Source organism: Rhinolophus sinicus, chromosome 13, assembly GCF_057876585.1.
Source record: "Rhinolophus sinicus isolate RSI-liver-muscle chromosome 13, RSI-T2T, whole genome shotgun sequence".
NCBI classification, from domain to species: domain Eukaryota; kingdom Metazoa; phylum Chordata; class Mammalia; order Chiroptera; family Rhinolophidae; genus Rhinolophus; species Rhinolophus sinicus.
The window spans coordinates 62,478,487-62,502,445 of record NC_142513.1 but is presented as its reverse complement, the minus strand read 5'-3'; the positions used below and the strand labels follow the sequence as shown (position 1 = coordinate 62,502,445).

Below are 23,959 nucleotides of genomic sequence, written 5' to 3'. Positions count from 1 at the left end.
CGCGTGGAACTGAATTCTGGCAACAACCGAATAAGCTTGGAAGCAGAGCCGTCCAGAAAGGAAGGCAGCCTGGCTGACACCTCACTTTCAGCCACGCGAGACCTGGAGCAGAGGAACCAGACTGTATGTGGACTTCTGACCTCCAGGACGTGAGGTGATAAATTTGTGTTCTTTTAAACCTGTAAGTTTGTAGCAGTTTGTTACGCAGCCGTAAGAACTAATACACCCGGTGCGGTGCCCAGGCTGATGGTGCCGAGGTGGCACGGACTGGGTGTGGCCAAGGCTCCATGTGCACGGAGCGAGGCCGGAGCCTTCCTGTACTTCTGGCGAAGGGAGCACAGAGCTCACCGCCCCCTTCAGGGTGACTCAGATGCAGCGCCCAGTGCTTTACGTGAGTACCGTACTTCCCCGGAAATGGGACCCAGCCGGGCGGTCAGCTCGAATGCGTCTTTGGGAGCAAAAATTAATGTAAGAGCCGGTCTTATTTTACTATAATACAAGACAGGGTATAATATAATGTAATAAATATATAATATAATACCGGGTCTTATATTAATTTTTGCTCCAAAAGACACATTAGAGCTGATTGTCCGGCTAGGTCTTATTTTTGGGGAAACAGGGTACACTTTCTTAATTCTTACTATTTATCCCCATTATATAGATGAAATGACTGAGGCACGTAAGTGACTGGCCTCAGGCCACACAACTCGTAAGAGCTGGAGTTTGAACCCCTGGCCCACAGGGTCCAGAGTTCTGTACAGAAGTAGCATCCGCCAGCTCAGGAGGTGAGTGGAGGTGAGCCCGAGGCCTGCCCACCTTCCTCACCTCCAGGCCTGCAGCGTGCCTCCAGCCAACTCTTCTCCTGACTCTTGCCTGCCCACTTCCCTTTACGCTTTTTTTTCCGGCAAATTTGCTGCTTTACCCCTTTTCTCCCTAGAACTTTATCCCCTCCCCAACTGTTACCCACAGGTTTAGTAGCTGGTTTTCCACATCACCCATCAGAGTCAACGTCTGAGCATAGAAGCTGGGCCACTCACAGATTGCACTCCCCTGCAAGCATCTTGTAATAGTAGCAATAATAATAATAATAATAAGTGCAATAACAATGGGATGTAGTAGCTACTGTGTACTTGATTTTTGTTATTCAGTGCTCTGGGTGTACACATACCCACTTTCTAGATGAAGAAACTGAGACTTGGGGAAGTTAAGTAGGCCTGCTGGTAAGTGGTGGGGCTCTCTCCACACCCACGTGCTGATTTTACAGTAGGTGGGCAGAGGATTGGCTAAGGCGTTGCCCGACGACTATCTGTAGGGAGGCATGTATGGATGAGAGGATAGAAGCACAGGGTGGATGTATGAGAAAATGGCTTTATGGCTGAATGACGGAAGGAAGGAAGGAAGGAAGGAAGGAAGGAAGGAAGGAAGGAAGGAAGGAAGGGTGATGGATGGATAAATGGGTGGATGACGGAAGGATGGATGGATGATGGCTAGCTGGCTGGCTGGATGGAAGGAGGGGTGGATGGATGTACACATGGGTGAGCAGAGAGTTCGTGGAGAGAAAGGTAAGGAACGCAGGACGTGTATAAGTGTCCCTGAAGCCCCACAGGATAGCCCTGCCTCAGTTGTAATGTCCGCCCACTGCACTCCTCATGAGCCTGCAGGTGAGCTCCCTGTCCTGGGAGCTCCACCTCCACACCTTTCCTCCTGCACCGAAACTTCCTCTCCCTGAACCTCTGCACCCCACACTGTCACGCTTTATCCTGTACTGTGTTGGAGGGTGTCTTGCAGAGCTGGTGGGTTTACAGCCCGTTTGCACCTGAGTGGCCGATGGTCTGAGTTGGTGGCCATAGCTAACTTGGAAACTCAGCTTTCCTATATCTTGGCGTCTTCACTGAAATGGGGGTAAAAATAGTAGCGAGTGTTTGTGCTCGAGTCCCAAGCCTGACACACTGCAAGCCACACGCCAGTGGTGGCAGCAGCATCAGTTGTCATTACTGGTTATTCCGAGTCCGATGGTCAGAGGCTTGCACTATTGAGGGTGATGTTTGAAGGGCTTTGCGTCCTGCACAGGAGAGCTCTGGAGGTGCTGTGCTCACCTCTTAATGAGGCTTGTGGGTGCCAGGAGAGGACTCTGGAGTGGAACAAGAGTGGGCGTACGTGCGTGTGAGGCTTGGAGGCAACGAAGGGAGAGGAAGCGGTAGCTGGGGCCACGGGGAGGCCCCAGCCCCTGAAGAGGCAGTGACTCTAGAAGGTCAGCAAGTTTGCCTGGACCCTGCCCCGCGTAAGTAGGACGTTGCCGACTTCCCTTCCCCGAAGTGAGAAATGGGCCTTGACTGTTTCTGGGCCATGAGTCATTTGGTCTGAGTGTGGGTAATAATTGCCCAGTAAACAAATATTATTGCATATGCTGTGATAAGGGCTGATAAGGGGCTGACTGAATGAAATGGAATCAGGCCGGGTGAGAACGAGCCTGCGATTTCACCATCAAGCTCGGGATGATTCCGCCACCGCCGGCCTCCCCCACCTGCCGCCTACCTGGTCTCCTGGCTCCCTGGGCTCCGTCCCAGCTCCCTGCACGGCTGTCCTTCACTCTTCCTCATCCCGGGCGCCCTTCCCCGCTCCGCTCAGCCAGAAGCCCTGGCCATTTCTGTTCCTCCAAGGCCCAGTTCCGTCACTTCCTCCGAAAGCTCTCTGACCGGTACCCGCCTTATTTTTTATTTTATTTTTTTAAACAGGAGTAAAATGTAGCATAACATCCAATTAACCACTTTAAAGTATACAATTCAGAGTTTTCCTGTCAATTTATCTAACTCATCTCTGGTGACTGGAGCGCTTTTCAATGAGTAGTTACCTTTCCTTCTTTCTTTCTCTCTCTCTCTCTCTCTCTCTCTCTCTCTCTCTCTCTCTCTCTCTCTCTCTCTCTCTCTCTTTTTCCCTTGAGGTGAAACACATAACATGCAATTGACCATTTTAAAGTGTACAGTTTGGGGTGTTTAGTGCATTAGTGTTAATACAACCACCACCTCTCTCTTGTTTCAAAACTTTGTCACCCCTACAGAACACCGCACACCCCTTAAGTAAGCACGCCCCGTTTCCCCCTGCCCCACCCCCATGGCAACCATTGATCTGTTCTCATTCTCTATGGATTTGTCAGTTCCTGGACATTTCATGTGAAAGGATCATATGACATGTGACATTTTGTGTCTGGCTTCTTCCACTTGGCATAATGTTTTCAGGGTTCATCCAAACTGAAGCATGTGTCCGTCATGTTTCCTTTTTAAGGCTGAAATGTATGCACCACACTGGTTACCCACGCGTCTGTTGATGACGTTGGGCTGCTTTCACCGTTTGGCTATTGTGAATGGTGCTGCTGTGAGCACTTGAGTACAAGTTCCTGCCGGACATATTTTCTGTTCTCTTGGGTCTACACCTATGAGTGGAATTGCTGGGTTATAGGGTGACTGTTTGTGTCACTTTTTGAGGAACTACCAGGCAGTTTTTCACAGCAGCTGCACCATTTTACAATCCCACCAGCAATGTGTGAGGTTCCTATTTCTCTTGCAGAAAGTTATTTTCCGTTTTTATTTTTAAAATTCTTATCATAGCCCTCTTAGTGAATGTGAAGTAGTGTCTTATTATGGTTGCGATTTGCATTTCCTTAATGACCAGTGGCGTTGAGCATCTTTCCATGTGCTTACTGGCCATTTGTGTGTCTTCTTTGGAGAAATGTCTATGCAAGTCCTTTGCCTGCTTTTCAAAATTGATTTGTTTTTTTGTTATTGAGTTGTAAGACTTCTTTCAATATATTCTGGATACTAAACTGTTTTGCAGATACATGATTAGCAAAAATATTTTCTCCCGCTCTGTAGGTTGTCTTTTAGCCTCCTATACTCAGAAGAGGAATTACTGGCATTATTGTCATTTTTAAATGAATTCATAACTAATTACTTTAAAAGTTTCCCAAAGTTCAGGTTTTTTTTTTAAATAAGCAGTGAAATTTTATTATTTTTTTATTTTTTCCCGAAAGTTTTAGTTTTGAACACACTAATCAGTAATACAATTTTATCAACTGATAGAATGCACTTATGTAAGGTTCTCAATAATTTTTAAGCATGTAGAGCGGTCCTGTAGACCAAAAAGTGTGAGAGCTGCTGGTACGGGGTGGTGACAGAGGCGGTGAGGAGCTGTCACCTGACTGGAAAGACAATTTGGAGGCTGACATCAGCTGGCCCTGGTGAGTCCTTGGATGTGGGAGTCATGGGTGACCTCTGGGTTCCTGGCTTGCACAACCGTGTGGGGCTGTGGGAAGGTGCCGGTGTGGTTAGAAGCTGGTGATGTCAGTGTGGTCTGGCTGAGTTTGAAGTGGCAGAGGGCGCCCACATGGAGGCTGGCACTAAGCCGTGGGCTGGACTAGAACGTGAGGCTCTTTGCTTTGTGGTCCCACTCCAGCTGGGGCAGGAGGGCTCTGCGGTCAGGGAGTCAGGAGGGTGGCTGGGAGCTGGGTGCCGAGGAATACACAGGCAGGGCTTGACAAACACCTGGGCGGCACCTTCACACGCCCGCCCGTGACAGCCACCAACCAGCACCCCTCTCCCGCAGCCACCGAGGCCTCCGCAGGGCCAAGGTTGGGAAAGCGACCATGATCATTAAACACAGCGAGAGCGAGAGGCTGGTGAGCGGCGGCCAGAGGCCAACGGGCAGCACCATTTGCCATTGTGAACCCACTTACCCTGAAGGAAACCGGGGACCTGGGCCAGTCTGCTCTTGTGGGCTGAATTTAAAAAGCTCCTTCGTGGGGTTGGAGGCAACAGACACCCTGAAAAGCCAAACAGCCAGACACAGGCAAGCAGAGAGGCTAGCCCAGCGTGCCACCTCTCCCCACGAACCACCCACAGCCGGAGCATGCTGTCTCCTTTCGGGGACGAGAGCCGTCTGTGGTTCACGTGCAGAAGGGGCACGAAGCTGGTGCTAAGGCGGAAGGAAAACTCGGTAATACCGATCCTGTCCTTGCTGAAAATTCTGGTATTTTCTTCGCGTTAGAGTTTTACATGAATTTTGACTTTTAAAAAATTATATTAGAATGTTATTGTTATGAATATTGTGGGTGTGATGTTCTGGGAATTCTGATGCTAGGTCAGCGGAAGCCTCTTAGCTTCTGCCTGAGACCCCGTGGATGTGTGACCTCACCTCATGAGAGACCCCACGCAAGAGCCGCCAGCTGGGCCTGGTGACCCGCACAACTCGGACAGATAACGGAAATCGTTTCTAGCGATTCATTCCTGGTAACCGAAATCGTGTCCCCATGAGACTGTGAGTCCTCATGAAAAGCAGAGGTGGTGTTCTTGTCACGTGCCTGATAAGGCCAAGTGTTCATCCAGTACCCACTTGGATGCAGCGAATGAGTGAAACCCCTCCATACTCACTGTTCACCCTGAGATAGAATAGATTTATTAGCAAGAGGTAATCAGGAAACATAGATTTTTACAAAAATGGAAATTTCTGTTTTCCAAACAAGCCGTAAGTTGAAATATTTTAGGACTTGAAGTAGGATTCCCACACCACTGGGTATTGCTTACAGCAGAGTTGCCTGTCTGTCTGTCGCAGTGGAGCGTGCCTGCCACGTCAGCGTTAACCTGTGGTCTGTCCTGTACAGTGTAAAAATGGGGGGCTATTCACAGAATAAGCACTACGGCACTGCCTTCCTGCTGAGAGGCGTCAAGACGGACTAGAGGCTATGCAATAAAACACGTGGTTACCGCTTCCTAATCCTAGAGTGCGGGACTGTTGTCACGAGGCGTACAGACTTAGAGCATCTCATGTAAGCTGGGAGCGGCCGGCAGGCGCTGCAAGAGGAAAAGTGACGTTTTCGTGTGTTCCCGCCCTGCAGGGAATGCCGGCAGCGCTGGGCAGAAGTCGGCTTTGTGTTGTGATTCCGTTTTCCTCGTGGGTCCCGGGGCCTCGTCCGGTGTTACTGAGACTGCTATTCATGCTGTCTAGCTGGTGGTATTCCTAGAGCAAGGAGCGCCGGGCTGCCTGGGTGACATGGCCACGTGGTCGTGTCATGGGGTGTGGGTCTCCGGCAGGTGACAGGGAGACAGGGAGTTTTGAGACCTGCGCTTTTGGCTGACAAAGCTGCTTTGGAAATGCGTCACCATCAGCGAGAAGATCTGTCGATGATGACTTCAGGGTATGGTTCCCCCTCCCGCCCCCCCACCCCCACCCAGTTATAATAACTACATGGAACATGCTGGCAGGCTGCTGGGGGCCGCTGAGCCCAGGCCCTGGGCTGCGGGCGGGCTCTGTGTTCCCTCCTTTGCAGAGCGACGGGCTGGGTAGGGCAGACGAGGAGCACAGCTGTGGGAAGGACCAGGCGTTGCAGGAGACGAGGGCTGGGAGGGCGGGCAGGCGGCGTCTCAAACGGTGCACAAATTCACAGTCTGGCTCTACAGGACTCGGGCAGGAATGGATTTGTGTGTTTGGAGAAGCACGTACTAAAGAAGAGAATCCAGAGAGACCCAACGAGTATGTACAGCGTCACAGCGTGTGTCCGTGGGCGGCGGGTCTGCACCCCGCAGCTTCAGGTGGGCGGCTTGGGCTCTATCCGGAGAGAGGACTCGTAGAGGCTCTCTTCGTCCATTACAAAAGATTGGTCCAGTAGATATTGGGTTACCTGAGAAAGAGGCGAGAAAGAAAGCAGTGGCAGGGTGAGGGCATTGTGGACCCCGCATGTCCCCGGGAACCGGGCGCTCTGACTGGTACGGCAGGCAAAGATGCCTTCAGTGGTGTTGTCTCAACATTGTTTGTCATAGTGTTTGTTGTTTGTTAGCATTGGCTCAGCAGTAACGCAAAATGACATATGGCCAGAAGGATCCTGACGGCTGCTCTTTGGTGAACACTAGGTGAAGTATTTGGGGCTCATACTAAAACACGGATGTGAAATGTCCAGTGTAGAATCTAGGCAGCAGGTGTATGGGTGTTTACAATTCTTTCAGGGTTTGTGTACATTGGAAAAATGTACTTAAACATGAGGGTCACATTAGCACTGACAGAGGGTCCCCCAAGACCGGAAAGTGGGGTAGGCTGCGTGAGAGAAGCTTCCCTTTTCTCCTGCTGCTCACTCAGAGGCACAGTCTTAGCGTGGGAATCAGGAAGACTCCCCGCACGGAGAAATCATCGTCTGTCCTCCTGTCCCCCACTCCACGCTGCTCCCCAGTGTTTGCTGCGTCCCCGCACATTAAATGTGCAAGGAGAGCTCGGAGCCCAACCTCATGGGTGGCCCCAGCTGCAAAGAGTCCTTGCAAAGCTCACTTATTTGTCAGTTGTCGAACCAAAGGTTCAGTTTCCCCCGCAGAATCCCAGAGCAGAAGGAAGACAGAAATGATCTTTCTTATTATGTACTAGGGAGTCTCCCGAGAGCTGCTTGAGAAAAACCAAGCCTCTGTTGCGTGCGTCTGGGCTACGTGAGGGGTGGAATCGCAGGTCTGTCTGCCGATTACCAGTCACATGAGTACAGGTCTGACTGGGGGCCCACCGCAGCCCCCCCAGGAAGATGCGTTCAGATAGCACAGTCCCGAGGAAACCACACCCCCCGATAAGGACGGCCGCTTCACGGCCATGTGGGAAACTCGCCTTTTATGCCTCGCTATAGCTTCCTGTGAACCGCCCTTTCCAGAGCACGCAAGTCTGGACCCTGCCAAGCCCTCCTCCAGAATGAGCAGTGCTCAGGATGAGTTTTCCTAAAAAGTTCTGCTCTGGCGGGAACCTGGCAGCAAATGGCACCAGTGCAAAGCTGTTAGTGAAAGGATGCGAAGGGCAGTGACATGTATTTGTACCGCACTTCGGGGCTCAAGGGAGTTGAAGGAGAAAGGGCCCGAGGCCCAGTGCAGTGCCTGGCGCATAGGACGTGTTCAGGACGTGCTTGCGCATTGAGAGAGGGCATGCAGAGCAAGGAAAAGGTGGCCCAAGTGGTTAGTCTGCTGATGTTTTTCTCTAATACGGCCATTGGCTGTGAGACAGATTCCGAGTTCACAGAGCATGGCAGAAAACGGATTCTTACAAGGCAAAGCTATTACCGAGGACAGGAGACAGGAGGCCCAGTAAGAGCTTGATTTTCTGGTGTGCTTGGGGTGTGTCTGGAGCTGGATACTTTTGTGAGCTGCCAACTAGAAAGTTAAGTGGATGTAAAGTGAACAGCTCTCTGGGCAGAGATAAAGATCAAGGGATTGGGAGCCGGAGTCTGGATTAGCCAGTCTCAGTTGTGTTATCTGAAAAATGGGGCTAACAGTGCCGGGTTTGAAGACGGAACTGAGACTAACATGCCAACCACTCTCCTGGCAGCCTCGCCATCTACTCACGACGAGTCCAGCTCTGTAAGCCCGTCAGGGCTCCCTGTCGTCCTTAGGACGAGGCCCCAGGAGCCTACATCCCCTGGTTCAGGCCTGTCGGAGGCTACTCCCTGCTTGCCTCAGAAGGGGGGCCCCCACCTGTGCCCTGCCCCACTGGGTGCCTCCTCCCAGGCGGTCTCTCCAGCCCCGACAGGCACAGGCTGGGGGTTCACGCTGTCACAGCGCTTTCCGTTCCCTGTGCCATCAGGTGGTTTGTTTCTCTCCTTGTCTTTAGCATCAAAAGCGAACCACCCAACTGTCCATCGTTACAGAAGGCTGGCTTTCCCTGCAGCCAGGAGGGAGCGAGGACGCTCTGCTCCGTAGATGGTACCTGACTGTGTCATTTGGGAAACTGTTTACTTGTGTTTGCATGGACACAAGAAGTGGAGGGGACCGTGGCGGCTGGGGGGCTTCTCGCCGTGCGTGCCGTGCGCCCTTGATGACTAGTGAGCGTATTGCCTTTCAGAGAGGCTGGCAGCGCAGCACGTCTTCAGGCAGATTCGACGTGACGATCCACCCTGCGGGGGCAGGTCCAGCTCCCACAGGAGCGGCGGTGACCGTGAGAATGCCACCCTTACCTTGGCTTGGTGTTCTATTTTGTAGGCGGTCTGTTGAAACTGGCGAATCTCTCGGATGATGTGGGATATCTGTGGGAAGGAAGGAGAGTTCCAGGTAAAGACAGGCTGCTCTCCAGTGCCGCCCCCCACTTGGCAGGGCCAGCAGGGGCCGGGACAGGCACATCTGCTTCCCACAGGCATAGCTCTGGGGAGGCCCCACGGAGGCACTGTCGTTTTCTTTGAACCAGCAGTGGGCTGTCGTGGGTGACACTTGTGATTGAGAGAAACAATCCGTTTGAGCAGTGGGCCTAGTCAACATCTTAAAGCAGGTAAAGGCGTCTGCCGCACTCTGAGTGCCCCCGATGTGCAGGCTCCCCCACCCCCAGGACAGGGCTCCCAACCTGCGTTCCACAGAGAAACCCTGCCTATTAAACAAAACCTTAGGTGGAGCCGCGTACAAACCCGATGCAAGCAGAGGCTCTCCGCTTCAAGTGTGGAGGGGAGAGGAGATGGAGGAAGCCAGGCTCCCTGCTCTCAGGGGCCTCCTCTCCCCTCCCAGGTCCCAGGTTCTGAGGAAATCTGACACCTGCTGGCTTGGGAGCTGCTGCCTAAGTGACTGTCCGGCGCATAAAGCCTGTGTTTATCTGGACAGAACGGACAGGGTGCGGATGAAGCCATGGGCTTCGGAGCCAGACACACAGGGCTCTCGACGTGACTCTGCCTTTACGTAGGGGCGACCTTGGCTGCTGCAGGAGCCTCCAGCCTGTGCTCCTCTGTAAAGTGGAGGTGGAGGACGCCACGCGCACCCCCCCAAGTGTGGGCATTACAGGAGGGGGTGCAGTAAGGCTGGCTCGGGGTGGCCAAGCACTAACTGCTCGTTAACCGGAGTCCCGGTTCCCGTCGGCCAAGCCGGTGGGCCCTACCTGGCGGGCCCAGGGCTGGGGCTGTGTGTTGGGGCCCCGACCCCACTCCGCTGTGGGAAACGCACCATTCGCATCTTGGAGAAGTTGACCAGGCCGTCCTCCGTGTAGTTGGGCGTCCCTTCCTCGATGAAGGCCAGGTCGGTGAGGTACATCCCCAGGTAAGGGACACAGGGAGGGTCACAGCTTGGAAGCAGATGGCATTAACAGAAGGTTTTCACTCAACAATAGGAACCTCTACTGAGCACACAAACCTGCATGCCCCTGGCTTGGCTGGAGGCAGAGGGTTCCTATGTACCGGGCGTAACAGGGTGACATGGGTGGACGGAGCCGGGGCTTCTCCCCACCCGCCTCTCCCCATGCCTGAGCAGCAGGCCTCCTGCACCTCGCTGCCCCGCCGCCAGCGTTCCTGCCCACCTCTCCGTCTCTCCATGGACGCTCCGTGCAAACCCTGGCCGAAAATCGCCTCCCGGAGGGCTTGGACCCCACCCCATGCCTGCCAGTCTCCCTGCTCCCTGGAGCTTCACCTCTGTCTCTGCTTCATGCCGCCCAGCACTGGGGTGGGTGCCAGAGTGGGGAACCCTGGCCTCTGAGATCACCTTCCTGGAAGTGGCTTCTGGGTGACGCCGTCCATGACTAGTGACTGTAGGGGGCTGGCATTTTTGGGAGATGGAACCAGGAGTGGTGGCCCTGCCTTTCCCATTTGGGCTGAAGCAGGGGCTCCTGTGACTGCTCCATCAGCACTTGTGGGGAGCGAGGCTGGCTGGGGCCGGGTCCGTATGGCTCCCTGGGGGACTCCCTGGGCTCAGCACAGACGTAGGCGGACTCTGCACTCAGTGTGGGCGACCCTCGTTTCCTGCCCGTCTCACCTGTGTCTCCTCGTGCCCACTTGGCAGGCCTGTCACTGCAGAGGAAGGTGAGGCAGGGAGGGTGGCCGAGTAAGACCTGGCTGCTGCCACCCGCCTGATTGTTGTGTGACCTGGGGCCTGTACTGTCCCCCTCTGGTCTGCAGGCTTGCCCCGTACAACAGAGCTGATGCTAAGGCAAGTTTTGGTCACCTGAGGGTGGGTTTCAGGTGATGTCCCCACAGTATTATATAACATTGACTCATTAGGGTCCAAACATTGGGTTGTCACTTTGCCTGGTACCCAAGGGGACAGGGCTGCGGTGGTCTGGCTTTGATACTCCTGCACTTGCCGGCCTCCTCCCCACACTTTCTTCCTTTTAAACATTAGCCACGTGTCTCAGGATGAGAATGCCGGCCGGTGCCAGGCCCGCAGAGCTGAGCAAGATCAGTACCGTTGTTTCCCCGTTGCTTCTGGTTACCTGTCTTTACGGCGGGTGTGCTGCTTTCCCTTTCCTGTCACGATAGGGAGTTTGCCTTCTTATTGAAATTTATTTGGGGGAAAAAGTGAGTTAATTTAAAGGAGATGGTTAAGTGGAAGCGAGGACAGTTGGCACGTGAGTGTGGCCTAGTTGTGAAGGAGGGAGCCTTGCAGTTTGGTGAACAGAGGACAGAAGTGTTTTTCAAACTGTGGGTCTCGACCCTTTCAGGGGTGTTGAAATCAATTTACTGGGTGTTGACCAAATTTTGAAAAAAGAATAGAACTGAAGATATCTGAGTTCGGTGCGTGGACTAAAGGTATATGTTGCTTTGTGGAATTTTTGTTCATGTTATACGTATATGCATTTTTATACAGGGCTACACTGTCAAATATACTTTTTTTTTTTTTTTTTTTACTGTGGGTTGTGACAACAATAAAACCAAACAAAAAAGCAAGGGTCACACTGATGGCCGACAGACCTGTCTGATAGTTACATGCCAGGCTCCCAGGTCTGTGGCGGAATTCTGAGGCCGGAGGGGGTGGCGGTGGGTCTGAGCGCAGGGCAGCCCCTGGCCCGGGGAGGGGGGGGGCTCCCAGCACCGCGTAGCTTGGATGCAGGGAGACGGGGGCCAAGGGACTGACTGAAGGAGGCTGTTTCTGAAGGCCCGACGGGTCTCTGACCACCAGACCAGTGAAATCATCGGGGGTGCTCTGGGTCCTGTGCTGGGTTCCCCGGGTATTTATTGTGGTTCATGGGCCAGGTGTGTCATGTAGTCACCTGCAAGTGGCACCGCCAGCCCCAACCTCTGTGCCTATTTACCACCTTCACGGTGAGGGGCCTCCAGGAGGGCCTAGGAGCAGCACCCTTAATGCAGTCTCGCACGCACGCACGCACACGCACACACAGAGCAAATCCACACACGTAGCCAACTCACCAAACCCAGACCCAAGTTGGTTAATGTGTGGGGTTGCCATAGTGGCCAGCAAGGGGTGGGAGGCACCCCAAAAGGGCACCACGGCAGGGGACTGAGCCACACTCAGCGTCTGAATGAAAGGGGAACATGCTGAGGGCTTCCTGTGGGCCAAACACCCATCTGACTAGCTCGGAACTTTCCCTGTGGGCATTTGGCCCCCCTCAGGTGGGGTCCAGCCCCAGGTCAGGACCACCCAACAAAGCGGCTAAGGGGGTGGCTTCCTCTTTTGGCAGACCCGTCACATGCCTTAACCTGACATTTTAGGGAGCAGAGAGAAATGCCCACCCCTATTCTAGCAGCTGTCTCTTGTGTTTGGAGGCCCCAAACTTGATGTTTCTCTCTACTGAGAAATGACTGGTGACGTCAAGTGGGAGGACAGAGACCAGACAGTCCCAGCTGCCTGATCAGCTCCCCCCCAAGCCCAGGACCTGGGGCCAAGCAGGTGTCCCCTCTCCTTCCTCCCTCCTCTCTCGTCTTCCCCCTCTGTCCTACCCCAGCTGCGGGAGGGGCCATGTTCTCTCACAAGACCCTGCTTGCTCCTTATCAGGAATTTCCTCTCCTCAGGGAGCGTGTGGGGGCCAGAACCCCTGTGGTCAGTGCCCGAGGTTCTGGCACGTGGTGCAGGAAAATTAGGGGCTCAGATTTTGGGGGGGAAAGCAATACTTTTGGAGTGGGGGAGGGAGCTCAGAGTCCTGTCTTGCTTTTGCCCCTGGACACTGCCTGTTCTGTTGTCTCTTTAGCAGGAGACCGACTGAGGGCGTGTGGGATGGCCTGTGGTCAGCCGGCTGCCTGGCCCCTCGTAGCTGCTCCCATCCTTAATTCCGGGGAACAAAGGGGAAAGACTTGCACTGCAGTAGCCCGCAGTAACAGCCTGTCCCCTGGGTTCCTCTGAGTGGAGGGTTTCCTATTCAAACTGAAGACAAAAGTGCAGACAAATGTGTGCTGGGTGCACATGAGACAGGCAGGCGAGGCCGACCCCAGAGAGCGGGTGACCGAATTGTGCTGCTGAATTCAGTTCCCAGCCAATGTGGTTGCTGTGCTGGCGGGAAGGTTCTGACCACTTGCAGGCTGAGGAGAGGGGCCAGTGTCACGGGCTTCACACGGTGTGGTGTGGGGAGTGAGAAGGGGGAGATAAGGTGGCTCCTGTCGGGGAACCCGGGTTAGCAAGCACTGGAGGTGGGCCAGGGGATATTTAAGAGAGAGGCTGGGGGCAGTGAGGTAGGATTTGGGGGTGCAGTCTTGGCTGGTCAGGTAAGACCATTCACTAGCCTGGTTCTGGCACAAGACAGTGTTTTAATGAAAAGGGACAAAGAATGGGGCTGAGCAGCCACCTGGGGAGGCCATCCCAGGCCCCCTGTCTGGGCGGGCACCAGCTGTGCCCTCAGACTGCCACCTCACTTCCTCTGCCCACTGTCCCCTGCCTGGTGAGCCAGACGCCAGTGTTCACGCAACACGCTGTCTGTGTAAACCTTAGTGTCTCAGGAGAAAGGGTGCGGAAGCGTTTGCCCCAGGTGGCCCCAAACCCCCTCCTCCGCATGGCTGGGCCTGGTCTGCAAAGGCGCGAGCCCACTGGCTGCAGGCCTCAGCTCCCAGTGTGCCCACAGGCCCTGCGCCCTGTGTGGCAGGGAGCAGAGGCGTCTGGGAGAGGCACTTACACAGCCCACGGGTAACCTGAGAGAGGGGGGACAGTCAGGATGGGGACTCAGACAGAATGGGACCACGGAGGCCGTGGAGGCGGTGACAGCAGCAGTGGACGAGGAAGCCATGTGAACGAGGCAGATGGAGGCGCCCGGGCGGACGCACAGTTGGTGAATGCACGGTGGGCAGCTCCCACAAGCACAGTCCACAGGGCTCCGGGAGCCCCGGCGGGGGAGAGACGGCCGGACAGCACAGATGGGTGCAACATCTGTCTGAGGACACAAATAAAGTGGAGATGGTCAAGGCAATGGGACACGGAGCTGGCAAGGGACAGACCAAGTACAGCAGGAGGAAAACGAGAAAGGCAGACGAGGCTGGCGGGGTGCGCGGTGCTTCAGAGCCCCTGTCCCCAGGCCCTGGGGGTGGTGAGCTCCGTGGGGCCCCTCAGAAGGGAGGGAGGAGAGTCCTCCTGGGCTCGATGGGAGCCAGGACCCGGGGTCTCCCGGCGTCTGTCCAAGGTCTGACGAGTAGCCAGTCAGGAGGGAGAGAAAAGGTGGGGGCCAGCCCACTGGGGCAGGTGTTCAGGTGCCCACGGAGGGTACAGTGGGGCCAGTCAGTGACCGAGGGCAGCGGCTGGTTAGAGGCCTGAAGTGCCTGTCTAATGGGAGGGAGGTGAACCCTCGTTTCATGTGAGTGTGTGGCCACAGTGTGTGCGCAGGGCCTGGGGCCTCAGGAGGCAGCCCAGGCCGACCAGAGCACTGGGAAAACAGGGAGAGGGTGGCTTACAGTGGTGGCTCTCCTGGGCGATTTCCTCCCAGGGAGTCTTTGCCAATGTCTGGAGACATCTTTCGTTGTCATAGCTCGGGGTGGGGCCAGGGAGACTGCCAACATCCTCCAGTGCACACGATGGCCCCACAAGGGAGGCGTCCCTGGTCTACATGGCAAGGGGCCCAGTGGAGAAGCCCCGCCTCCCAGGCGGTGCTGGCGGGGCTACGGGCACTGTGCCTGGGGGTGCAGGGGGGCTCTTTGCAGACTGAAAGGTGTAAGTGGTCACACTGCATTTCTGTGATTCTAAGATGCCATTGTCTGTAAATGCACTTTTATTTTATGACTAATGCCCGAGCAAAAAAAGGGTAAAGGAAACAATCATATTAAATAAGCACGTTGACGTTAAGACATATCCCAATATCAGAAATATTGAAATGCGAAAAACAATGTGCATTTTAGAATCAAGGAATCTAGCACACTATTATCACAGCCACTGTGCTTCTGGGGCCTGCACTGTTCTCCCCGTGCCTCCCGGGAAATGCCGCCAAGACTGAATTTCTTTGGCAGGCGGTGGAGGACACAGCTGACCCGCCCTGGGGCTCTGGGACGTCTCGGGGTCTTGTGGGCAGACAAACGGACACACAGACAGACAGACCTCCTGCTCCAGCCAGATGGGGCGTGTGAATGCCTCTGCAATGCGGTTCTACAATTTAAAAAATAACGGTGACAAAATGACACACACTTACTTTTTCAGAGCTTCTCTCAGATTCTTAAATCTGCCCTCTGATGACACAAGCTTTTGGAGCTTATCAATCAAAGCTTTTGTCTAGAAGGAATTAGAAGTATTTACTAACACGCAGCGCACGTGAAGGCCCACGCTCTGGCCCTCTGCGGTTCCAAACCATGTTTGTTTTGCCCACCGTGGGTGTGCAGACTCGGGGACCTCCTGGGCACCCTGGCCCTAACTTCCCGAGGAGTGAGACACGGATCCCCATGCTCACACAGCCCTCAGAAATACGGAAGTGGGGCGTGGGGGTCCGAGTGTCGGGATCCCGAGACCTCAGTGGTGGGGAAGGACTTGGTGGGTCCCCCCAGGAGCTGGCAGTCAGAGGATGTGCCGTCTTCTCACACCTTCACTTTTCTGTATCAGGACACCACCCCTACCCCCCCGAATTTAGGAATCAAGAAAAAGGGTGGCAACAAGAAAAGCCATCGGTGCCTTTGGAGGCTGAGCCCGTCCTCTGGTGTCCGTCCAGGTGTCTGTCCAGCCCCTGCACATGTGCAGGCTGGGCTTGGGGCATCCACCGTGGGTACCAAGCAAGTGGCCCCCTTTCAGGACAGCTGCCCCCTCAGGACCCCAGTGCAGGGAACGTTATTCCTGAGGCAGAATCCACATACGGTTTTTCAGAATCATGTTTTGAATGAATGAAGGTCAAGCCCACACTTAGGATCGCCACTGCCCGGGGGGCATCAGGGACCAGCTAGCGCTCTGGTGGCTGAAGGGCTGGTGAAATCAGCCTCGGGAGGGAGCTGCAGGACCATCTGACCGCCGTCTCCGCAACCTGCAGGCCAGACTGGCACCCCCATGATGCCACCGCTCGTCCCAGATCAAGGAGAAGCGTGCAGGGACCAATTATCACTGTCTTATACCTCCCACTTGGGGACGTTAATTATTCAAGTGGGACATAAAGAGCCATAGGACCCAGTGCCACACCTGGGGTCCTGATACCTGGACGTGGGTGACAGAGGAGAGGAGGTTCTCTGTTGTCCCTGAGAGTGCTGGCCTTGCCCTGTCCCTTGGCCAGCGCTCGGGACTCCCGGCCCCCGGCCTGGCCCGGCCCAGCCCAGCCCCACAGGCAGTGGTGCCCCCTCCCGGCCCACACCTGCTTAGAGACTTTGAGCCACGTCTTCTTCAGCCGGAAGATGGCGCTGCGGTTCATGGATGAGGTGATCTCCAGCACGGCATTGTAGTTGTGTAAGCAGCGGCATATGTCGGCCACGGCCACCCACTTCTCGATGGCGCTCACCCTCGCGTTGACGTCCTCATTGCGGATGATTTCTGAAGCAATCAAGTTACTGATCTGGGAGCACACACAGTAAGACAAGAGAAAGGTGGGAGGGGTAAGCATCGCCGGTGTTGCAGATGCTGTGGTCGCCTGTTTGAACATCCCAAAGAATCTTAGGAACAGCAGGGGGACCCTAACAGCTCATCGGGCGGCTGGTAGAGACGCAGGACACAAGAGTGAGAAGTCACCTCTGCATTAGCAATGCCAGTTAGGAACTGGTGAGAAAGATCCTTACAACATACCCATGGGGATCTGTAAGTGACCTAGGAATTATGTCCTCTGGTATATGAAAACAGGTTACCGAAGCTTATAAAAGGTTTGAATAACGAAGAAAAAGATCAAATTTCGAAATGGAAATGTAAATATGTCATTTTTCAAAAGCATTACAAGACAAATATCATCCTAAATGGAGAGACTAGAGCGTTCTCTTTAAAACCATGGACAAGATTCATTGTCACCACTGCCACTCACCGCTGTCCTAGGGCTGGGACAAGGGACCCGGGGGGGGGCAAGTGCAACCCCCTGAGTGTAAGTGGCTCCTTAAATTCTCCCCTTGGGCACCCTGCTTGCCTCACCCTGGTTCTAGCCCTGCCACTGCAGATCCTAGCCAGTGCCACTCAGTTAGACAAGTTAAAGCCAGAAGGACGGGGCAACAGCAAAAAGAGCTGTGCCAGGGAGGTGAAGAGACACAGCTGCAGGCCACCATCAGCCATGTCACGGAGGCGCACGTTCTGCGTCGGAAAGAAATGGTGGGTTTTTACACGGATGGCCCGATGCCACGCGGTGCCGAGGGCAGCCCTCTGGAGGCGGGTCGCGTGGGCTCAGTCAGAGCAGGTGCTCCTGCCACGTGATGCTGGGCGTGAAACGGAACCTCCTCGAGCCCGGGTCTTCATCCAGCAAGTGAGGATGACAGGATCAAGTGAGAGGCTGCTTCTGGATGCTCTAGCACATGCCTGGCCCGTGGTAAGCGTGCTACACAGGCTCACGTGCTACACTGTCGTTTACTAGCTTGCGGCCTGGGCCCGCTGTGGGGCGGGGGAGGGAGGAGGGCGGCATTTGGCTGCCTGCGCTGTTGCCGGAGCTGCACGGCAGGTGTGGTCCTGGGGCCGGAGCTGCACGGCAGGTGTGGTCCTGGGGCCGGAGCTGCACGGCAGGTGTGGTCCTGGGGCCGGAGCTGCACGGCAGGTGTGGTCCTGGGGCCGTGCTCGCTCCTGCCGAGGTGAGGCGGTCCGTTCTGCCACTGTGCTCCCTGCGCGGCAGTGCCTGGGTCTCCAGGACCCTCTCGGGATGAGGTGTGTGCTGGGGGGTGTCCCTTGCTGGTGTTGACGTGAGCTGGCCCTGGCCAGGCGGTCGGGACAAGTGCACCATGTGCTCCCACTTGCAGCCATCAAAGGCTCTTGACTTGTGTTGGTTAAACTCAGAGGAATGGAGACTCCGGCTGCGAGAGCCCTCGGGGCTGTCATGCGGCTGGAGTGGACGCCCCGTGGTCGCAGGGGTTGGAGGACGCAGGGCAAATGGGGGGGTTTCGGGAGAATTCTTCTCATAGCCCGGCTGTGCAGCAGTGGGGGCCCTGCGCTGCCAGATGCGATTTAGGACAGGAACTCCACGGAGGGGCGGCGGTTACGTGGATTAGAGGGCAAAGAGAGAGTGGGTGTTCCCTGTGACGTGCGTCACGCCCTAGAGGCGGCACGGTCCAGCCCCCGTTGTCTGCTGTCCCGTTTCCCCAAGAAGGGGTCTGGGTGTGGGGTGCACCCCTCTTAGTGCCCTGCTGAGTCCAGGCCTTTCCAGCTGCACACACGGGGCCACTTCGCTGGTCCAGGAAAGCTGGGGGGGGGTCCAGGAGGAGGAGGCTGGAGAAGCCCCACATGGGCCCCAGTTTCAGCAACTTAGTGGCCTTGGCCTCTGACGTTCTCTCGCGGGGCCATCCCGCCCAAACGCAAAGGCAAGGAAGTGGGCAAGTTGGAGTTGGGACTCGGCCCAAACTGCAGCAGATTCAGAGGCTTCTGGGTCATGCAGGTCCGAGAGGGGGGTTGTCTGGCATCTTCCCGCCAGGTGTTACTGGCTTCCAATAACAAGAGGAGCCCAAATGAGCAGCACAGCCAGGCCTCCTTCCCATGGACTCTCTGGGAGCCGCCTGTGGGTGTGGGCTCGTGGGAGCCAGAGCGGGGCTCAGAGTCCCACTGCATCTCCTGAGCCCCTCCCAGGGCCAGCCCCCGTCAGTCGGCCGAGCCGAGAGGCTGAGTGAGGATGAGAGAAGCAGGAGGCCCAAGGCCCCCGGACAAGCGGGTGGGGGCGAGAGAGGACGGGGTGTCAGGTTGGAGCCAGCCCCCACCCCAGGGCCCTGCCAAAGAGGAACAGGCCGAAGGGCACTGCCCACCCCCTACTCACGTCGTTGAAATGCTTAGTGGTTTTCATGATGTAAGGGGCCCTTTCGTTCTTCTCCAGTTTCATCCATCCTTGTCCGAAGAACTCCCTGTAGGAAGGAAGGGGGACAGCAGGGCGGCGCGGTTAGGGGGCCTCCCTGATTTCTTCCCTTTGCGGGTGTCATTCCGGGGGAGTCGCTTCCTGTAGAGCGTGGAGAGAGGGGCGCCGGGTGCCACCGCCACTCACTCGTATGGGATCTTCTTGAAGATGAGATGGTCCAGGAGGGTGAGCTGCTCTGCGATCTCCAGGGCGGAGTGGTTTTCAAAGGGCTCGGCCTTCACGCCCTCGGCCTGGGGGGAGCAAGGTCCGCGTTAGGCCCACGAGGGTCACCGCCTGGCTTCTGGCCACTTTTCTGACAGACGAGGGGAGGTGAGGAGAGGGGACGAAGGGAGCCGCAGCCAGCGTTCGTCACGCCCTGTGTGCTGCAGCCTGTGCCTTGTGCTCGCCCGTTCAGCCATCTCTCACGGGCAAGGAGCTCCTGTCACCCCCAGCGCGTGAATGAGACAACTGGGCTTCTGGAGGTCAGTGACTAGCGCGTCCCTGGGGCCAGAGCCCGGGCCTCTGGCCCCAGGCTGTGATCTGTCCCCGCAGGTTCTGTCTGGTCCACAACGGGCTCCATAAAATCCCCCCTAAAAATTCGTTAGTAGACAGGCTCTCACAGGAGCGACTGCCTCCTGGGACAGCTGACTCCTTGGTCCCAGGGCCACCTGTGGGTGGACCTCATCTTTAAAGGTGTCCACCACCCGAGCCCCTACAGCGGGGATATCCTCAGGAAACACTAGCCAGGGGCCCAAGGTGGACACGGGGAGGCCGGGGTCCTTGGCACAGAGGCCTCACGGGAGGTCTCCTGGATCCGGGAGGGGCTGGGGGCAGCTGGGGAAAAGGGAGCAGGGGACAACTGCTGGTCTGGGAGGAGCCTGCGTCCACCAGGATGAGTCGGGAGCAAGCACTCCCCACGCCCCCACCTCGGGAGGCCTGGGTACATGTGCGTGTGCGTGCGTGTGCGTGCGTGCGTGTGTTACCCCACGGAGTCACTGGGGCTGAGCAGAGCTGTGCGGGAACCCCAGCGCAGGAGCATGGGTGTGGGGGGGCACGATGCCATGGGAGTGACAGTTCTCAGGGAGGCAATGGGGACGCCGTGTCACAGGGTGTGGGCCCTCAGGGGAAGGGAGCCCAAGCCTGAGGCAGGTGCGGGCAGGCAGCTCAGCCATGTCCACTGCTCGGCCTGGGATGGCTGACCTGGCCGGCCTGGGGACGGCAGCGGGCGTGGCCCAGAAGGCATGCTGGGTGAGGAGGAGCAGAGAGGGGGACCTGCGCATAGCGGCTGGGACAGCTCCCTCCTCCTCTCACAGGGCTTGCGAAAGCCCTCATGACAGAAGCTGTGTGCTCTCTGCTGAGGCCCCTGGGGCCTCCTGCAAACTGGATGTGCCCCACGCAATGTCAGGGCCACCGGCAGCTCAGCGGCACTTTGTCTGGAAGAGTCTTAGGCTGTTATGGAAGGAACAAGGGGCCCTCGTGCTCGAGGGGTAAACACTGCAGCCAGGCCCTGCAGGAAGCGGGGGCAGTGCAGCCCCTCCCCACAGAGGGGCCCTTCTTTCAGGGTCACCTGGCGTCTGGCCCCAAAGGGTCACGAGCCGCACGTGTGGGTCCTGGCACCAGCCCTGCACTGCGGCTCTCAGTGGGGTGACGGTGCTGTGGTGGGGGGTCCTGGGGTGGGGATCCTGGGAGCCGGGGGCAGGGGGGTGGGGGGCAGGCCCCACTCACCATCTGCGTGATCTCTTCCAGTGTGATCTGGTTATCACCTGGGTCCTCCTGCGTCAGAGTCCTGGGGACAAGGAGGCATGGTGAGCCCGTGCGGTCTGCACCCCCATCTGGGTGCAACCCCCATCTTTGCTCTGCTCTCCCATTTGCCAGGAGCCCCTTCCCCTTTCTTCCTGATGGTCCATCCTCAGGATCAGCTCCCTGACCGTCCCGCTGGGCGAGGTCCCCTCTGGGGCTCCCTCAGCCCCAGCCTCCCAGTGTCTGCACTGTCCCCCACGAGACCTGGGCCGGGGGCTCCTCGGGCAGAGTGATAGGAGTAAAGGGGGCTGGGGGCACCCGGAGCCAGGCCAGGGCTGGGGGACAGTCAGGAGAAGTGCACTGTACCCTGAGGGGCTGGGGCTCAGCCCCCGGTGGGGCCCCGGGGAGCACAGAGGCTGACTGCATGTGTGCATGTGGGGGGTGGGACCCAGAGCCGGGACTGACGGGCTGGGGCCTGGGGGCCTCTGGCTGGAGGGCAGCTGGGGCAGAGACGGCCCCTGCGGGCAGGGGGCAGTGAGAACAGGCCAGAGTGAGGAGGAGAGGCTGGCCCTGCGCCCTCGCCTCAGTCAGCCGGTGGGAGCAGCCCACACCCCCTGAGCAGCCTGTGGAGGCGGCAGCCGGGTCACCCCGCCTTGTTTACCACGTTCCAGAGGAGCAAAAGGGGCTCAGGTCACACAGCAAGTCACTGCCTGCGTGAGCTCGGACACGGCTGCCTGACTGCCGCCCTCCAGCAGGAGAGGCAGCCTCGGCGGGTGGAAAAGTACAGGCTTGGGGGCAAGTCAGCCCAGTTCAAGACATTCCCGAGCACCGACAGACAGGGCCAGCCAGCGCTGCCCACGGAACTCTCTAGAATGAGGGAGTGTTCTTTATCTTGCTGCCAGTACAGAGCCACCAGTCACGTGTGGCTTGTCCGGCTGAGGGACTGAAGTTTACATGCCACTGGGCTTGAGAATTAAGATTGAATAGCCGTGCGTCGCTGGTGGCTCCCCCGTGGGACCGCAGGTACTAGACAGGCGGGAGCAGCTGCGGGCAGTGGCCTTGCCTCTAGGAGGGCAGGGACGGACGGGGCGGGGGAGGACGCCTGGCCGCACAGCTGCCCGAGCGGGACTCCTCCCTCCGCCTCCCGCAGGTGGAGGCCGAGGACGGGCCGCCGGGCACCTGATGATGTTGGCGGCAGCCTTCCGCTCCTGCGTCAGCAGCTCCGGGTCGTGCATCACCTCCTCCAGGAAGCCGATCACCTTGCACTTGAGCTCGCCATTGGTCTCAAAGTCCTGCGTGGGGGGGGGCGAGGGGGGTTGATGGTGGCTCTGGCTCCTGAGTCCATGCTGCCCTGTGGGGTCCCCGCCAAGGCCAGAGGAGGAAGCCACGGTTTCTGGTTCTGGCCATGGGGGCTGCCCCTCCTTTCCTGTTCACTGGCTCGTGGGGGCCACCAGTGAGGCCTGGAGACCCTCAGGCAGAAGGCACTGGGCCAGACCAGGGCCCGTCCCTGTCGGCTGCACCTGGGAGGTGGGGCTGTGGGAGGGAAGCCCTACCTTGAGCCCTGCAGCAGGGAGGTGGTGAGACAGAGGCTTCTGTCCCCTTGAATGTCCTTGATCCCCCCAGGGGTCTGAGCAGACTCTTCTGAGACTGTGGCGAGGGGGGTCACATCCACTGCCACACGGACGCCTGTCCTGCTCTCTCTGCCCCATCTGGTCCCTGGGTCAGTGCCTGCTGGCCCCAAGGTCCCCCGGCCCCCACCCACCTGCGAGTGCTTGGAGACCCAGTGGCGCAGCACGTTGAGGACGCGGTTGGTGGCCGCTCTGCGGATCACAAACTCCTTGTCTCCGTCCCGCTGGTCGGCGGGGAAGCCTGTGGCGGGCAGCGTGGCACACAGGCCAGAGGGCGTGAGGACGGAACCCCGAGGCAAACCCCCGGTCCGGCTGGGCTGGGCCGCCCCTCGCAGCTGTGGCCGGGAGCGCCCTGGGCGGCGGTAATACAGCGTTTGGCAAGCAGCCCAGGCTCTGGCGAACGAGACGGGATGCCAGGGGACACCGCCCGTACCCACCCACCTCGAGCAGACTGCGTCTTTCAGGGGCTGCTGGAAGGTTCTGGCAGCCCGCCCACACCACAGCCCTCTGCTTGTGGCGCAGGACCAGTGTATGGAGGTGGGAGGGGTGGTGGCGGGGTTCCCAGGGGCAGCGGGGTTCACTACGGGTCCCACTAGCAGAGGGGGCTGGTGGGAGGAAGGGGCTGCAGGCGGAGGGCCAGCACCGGCCACGGCCTGGAGCCCTGAGTGCCAAGCAACCACAGGGGGACGGGACCCAGGGTCAGAGTGTCACCGCGGCCTCGCAGCCCGGCACCTGCGCTGGCCAAGGACAGCCTCCGGTACTTCTCCTTGTTCGGGGTGCCCTCGTTGGCGCCCGCGGTCGCGATGGCAAAGGCAGAGGCCGCCGACAGGGCACTTCGGTTGTTGTCCATGTCACGGCAGGGGGTCCTGACGACCCCGTTGTTGTAGGAGAAGAGCGGGAGCTCTGGAGGGAAGGAGCCAAGCCTTAGTCCTTCCTGTCCCAGCCTCAGGCTGAGAGCCGGGCCCAGGACCCGGCAGGCGGTGCGGCTGGTGGGGCCTGCCTCCTGCCCCGCCTCCCTCTGCCTTCTGCTGACGGGCAAGAGGTCCTGCCACCCGCCTGCTTCTCAAGAAAGTCGCCAACCACCCCTTCCATCGCTGCTGTCCCAGACCCCGTCACCTCTGGGCACAGGCCGGCTCGAGGACAGCAGTGAGTTTTCTTGCCCTTGTCCATTTGCAAGGGACAGGTAACCTGTCCTGTGTCTGACATGGGTAGTTCATGCTGACGGGCTCACTGGCACAGGGGGCATGGAGAGCCCTGCGCACCGCGGCCTCCCCTTACGAGCTGTGTGGCCTTGGGTAAGTTACATAACCTCTCTGAGTCTCAGTAACTCTGGGATATTAACACCAGCTTCAGCGGGTGGCGGTCCAGATGGAAGGAGGTAACGTAGGTACTTAGAGTGTGTGACAAGCTGTACGTACTCCATGGACTGTCAAGGCCATTAGGAATAACTTCTTAGTAGTAACAGCGACAGAATCTGACTGTGGGGACCTTTAGCT

At 57.4% G+C, this 23,959-nt stretch overlaps 1 protein-coding gene and 1 long non-coding RNA gene across 7 annotated transcripts in view; one reads left to right on the top strand and one right to left on the bottom strand.

Moving 5' to 3' along the window:
* Positions 1-615: 615 nt before the first annotated feature.
* Positions 616-4,925, top strand: LOC148756104 (uncharacterized). The gene is made up of 3 exons (XR_016018297.1): positions 616-2,698; positions 4,112-4,234; positions 4,600-4,925. It is a non-coding gene; the product is annotated as an uncharacterized LOC148756104 (long non-coding RNA).
* Positions 4,926-5,425: 500 nt separating this feature from the next.
* RASGRF1 (Ras protein specific guanine nucleotide releasing factor 1) overlaps positions 5,426-23,959 on the bottom strand; it is a 63,686-nt gene continuing 45,152 nt past the window's right edge. The window contains exons 17-27 of one of the 6 annotated variants that reach the window (XM_074317370.2): positions 23,196-23,366; positions 22,598-22,704; positions 22,015-22,127; positions 20,821-20,881; positions 19,243-19,346; positions 19,021-19,105; positions 16,450-16,647; positions 15,313-15,392; positions 9,930-10,047; positions 8,963-9,031; positions 5,426-6,670 (exon numbers count right to left, since the gene is read on the bottom strand). In XM_074317370.2, the coding sequence (XP_074173471.2) occupies positions 6,578-6,670; positions 8,963-9,031; positions 9,930-10,047; positions 15,313-15,392; positions 16,450-16,647; positions 19,021-19,105; positions 19,243-19,346; positions 20,821-20,881; positions 22,015-22,127; positions 22,598-22,704; positions 23,196-23,366 (1,199 nt within the window). In that variant the 3' untranslated portion in view covers positions 5,426-6,577. Of the gene's footprint in view, positions 6,671-8,962; positions 9,032-9,929; positions 10,048-13,815; positions 14,071-15,154; positions 15,270-15,312; positions 15,393-16,449; positions 16,648-19,020; positions 19,106-19,242; positions 19,347-20,820; positions 20,882-22,014; positions 22,128-22,597; positions 22,705-23,195; positions 23,367-23,959 lie in introns of those variants that run through there. The other 5 variants (XR_016018294.1, XR_016018295.1, XM_074317374.2 and 2 more) reach the window with 5 other exon arrangements.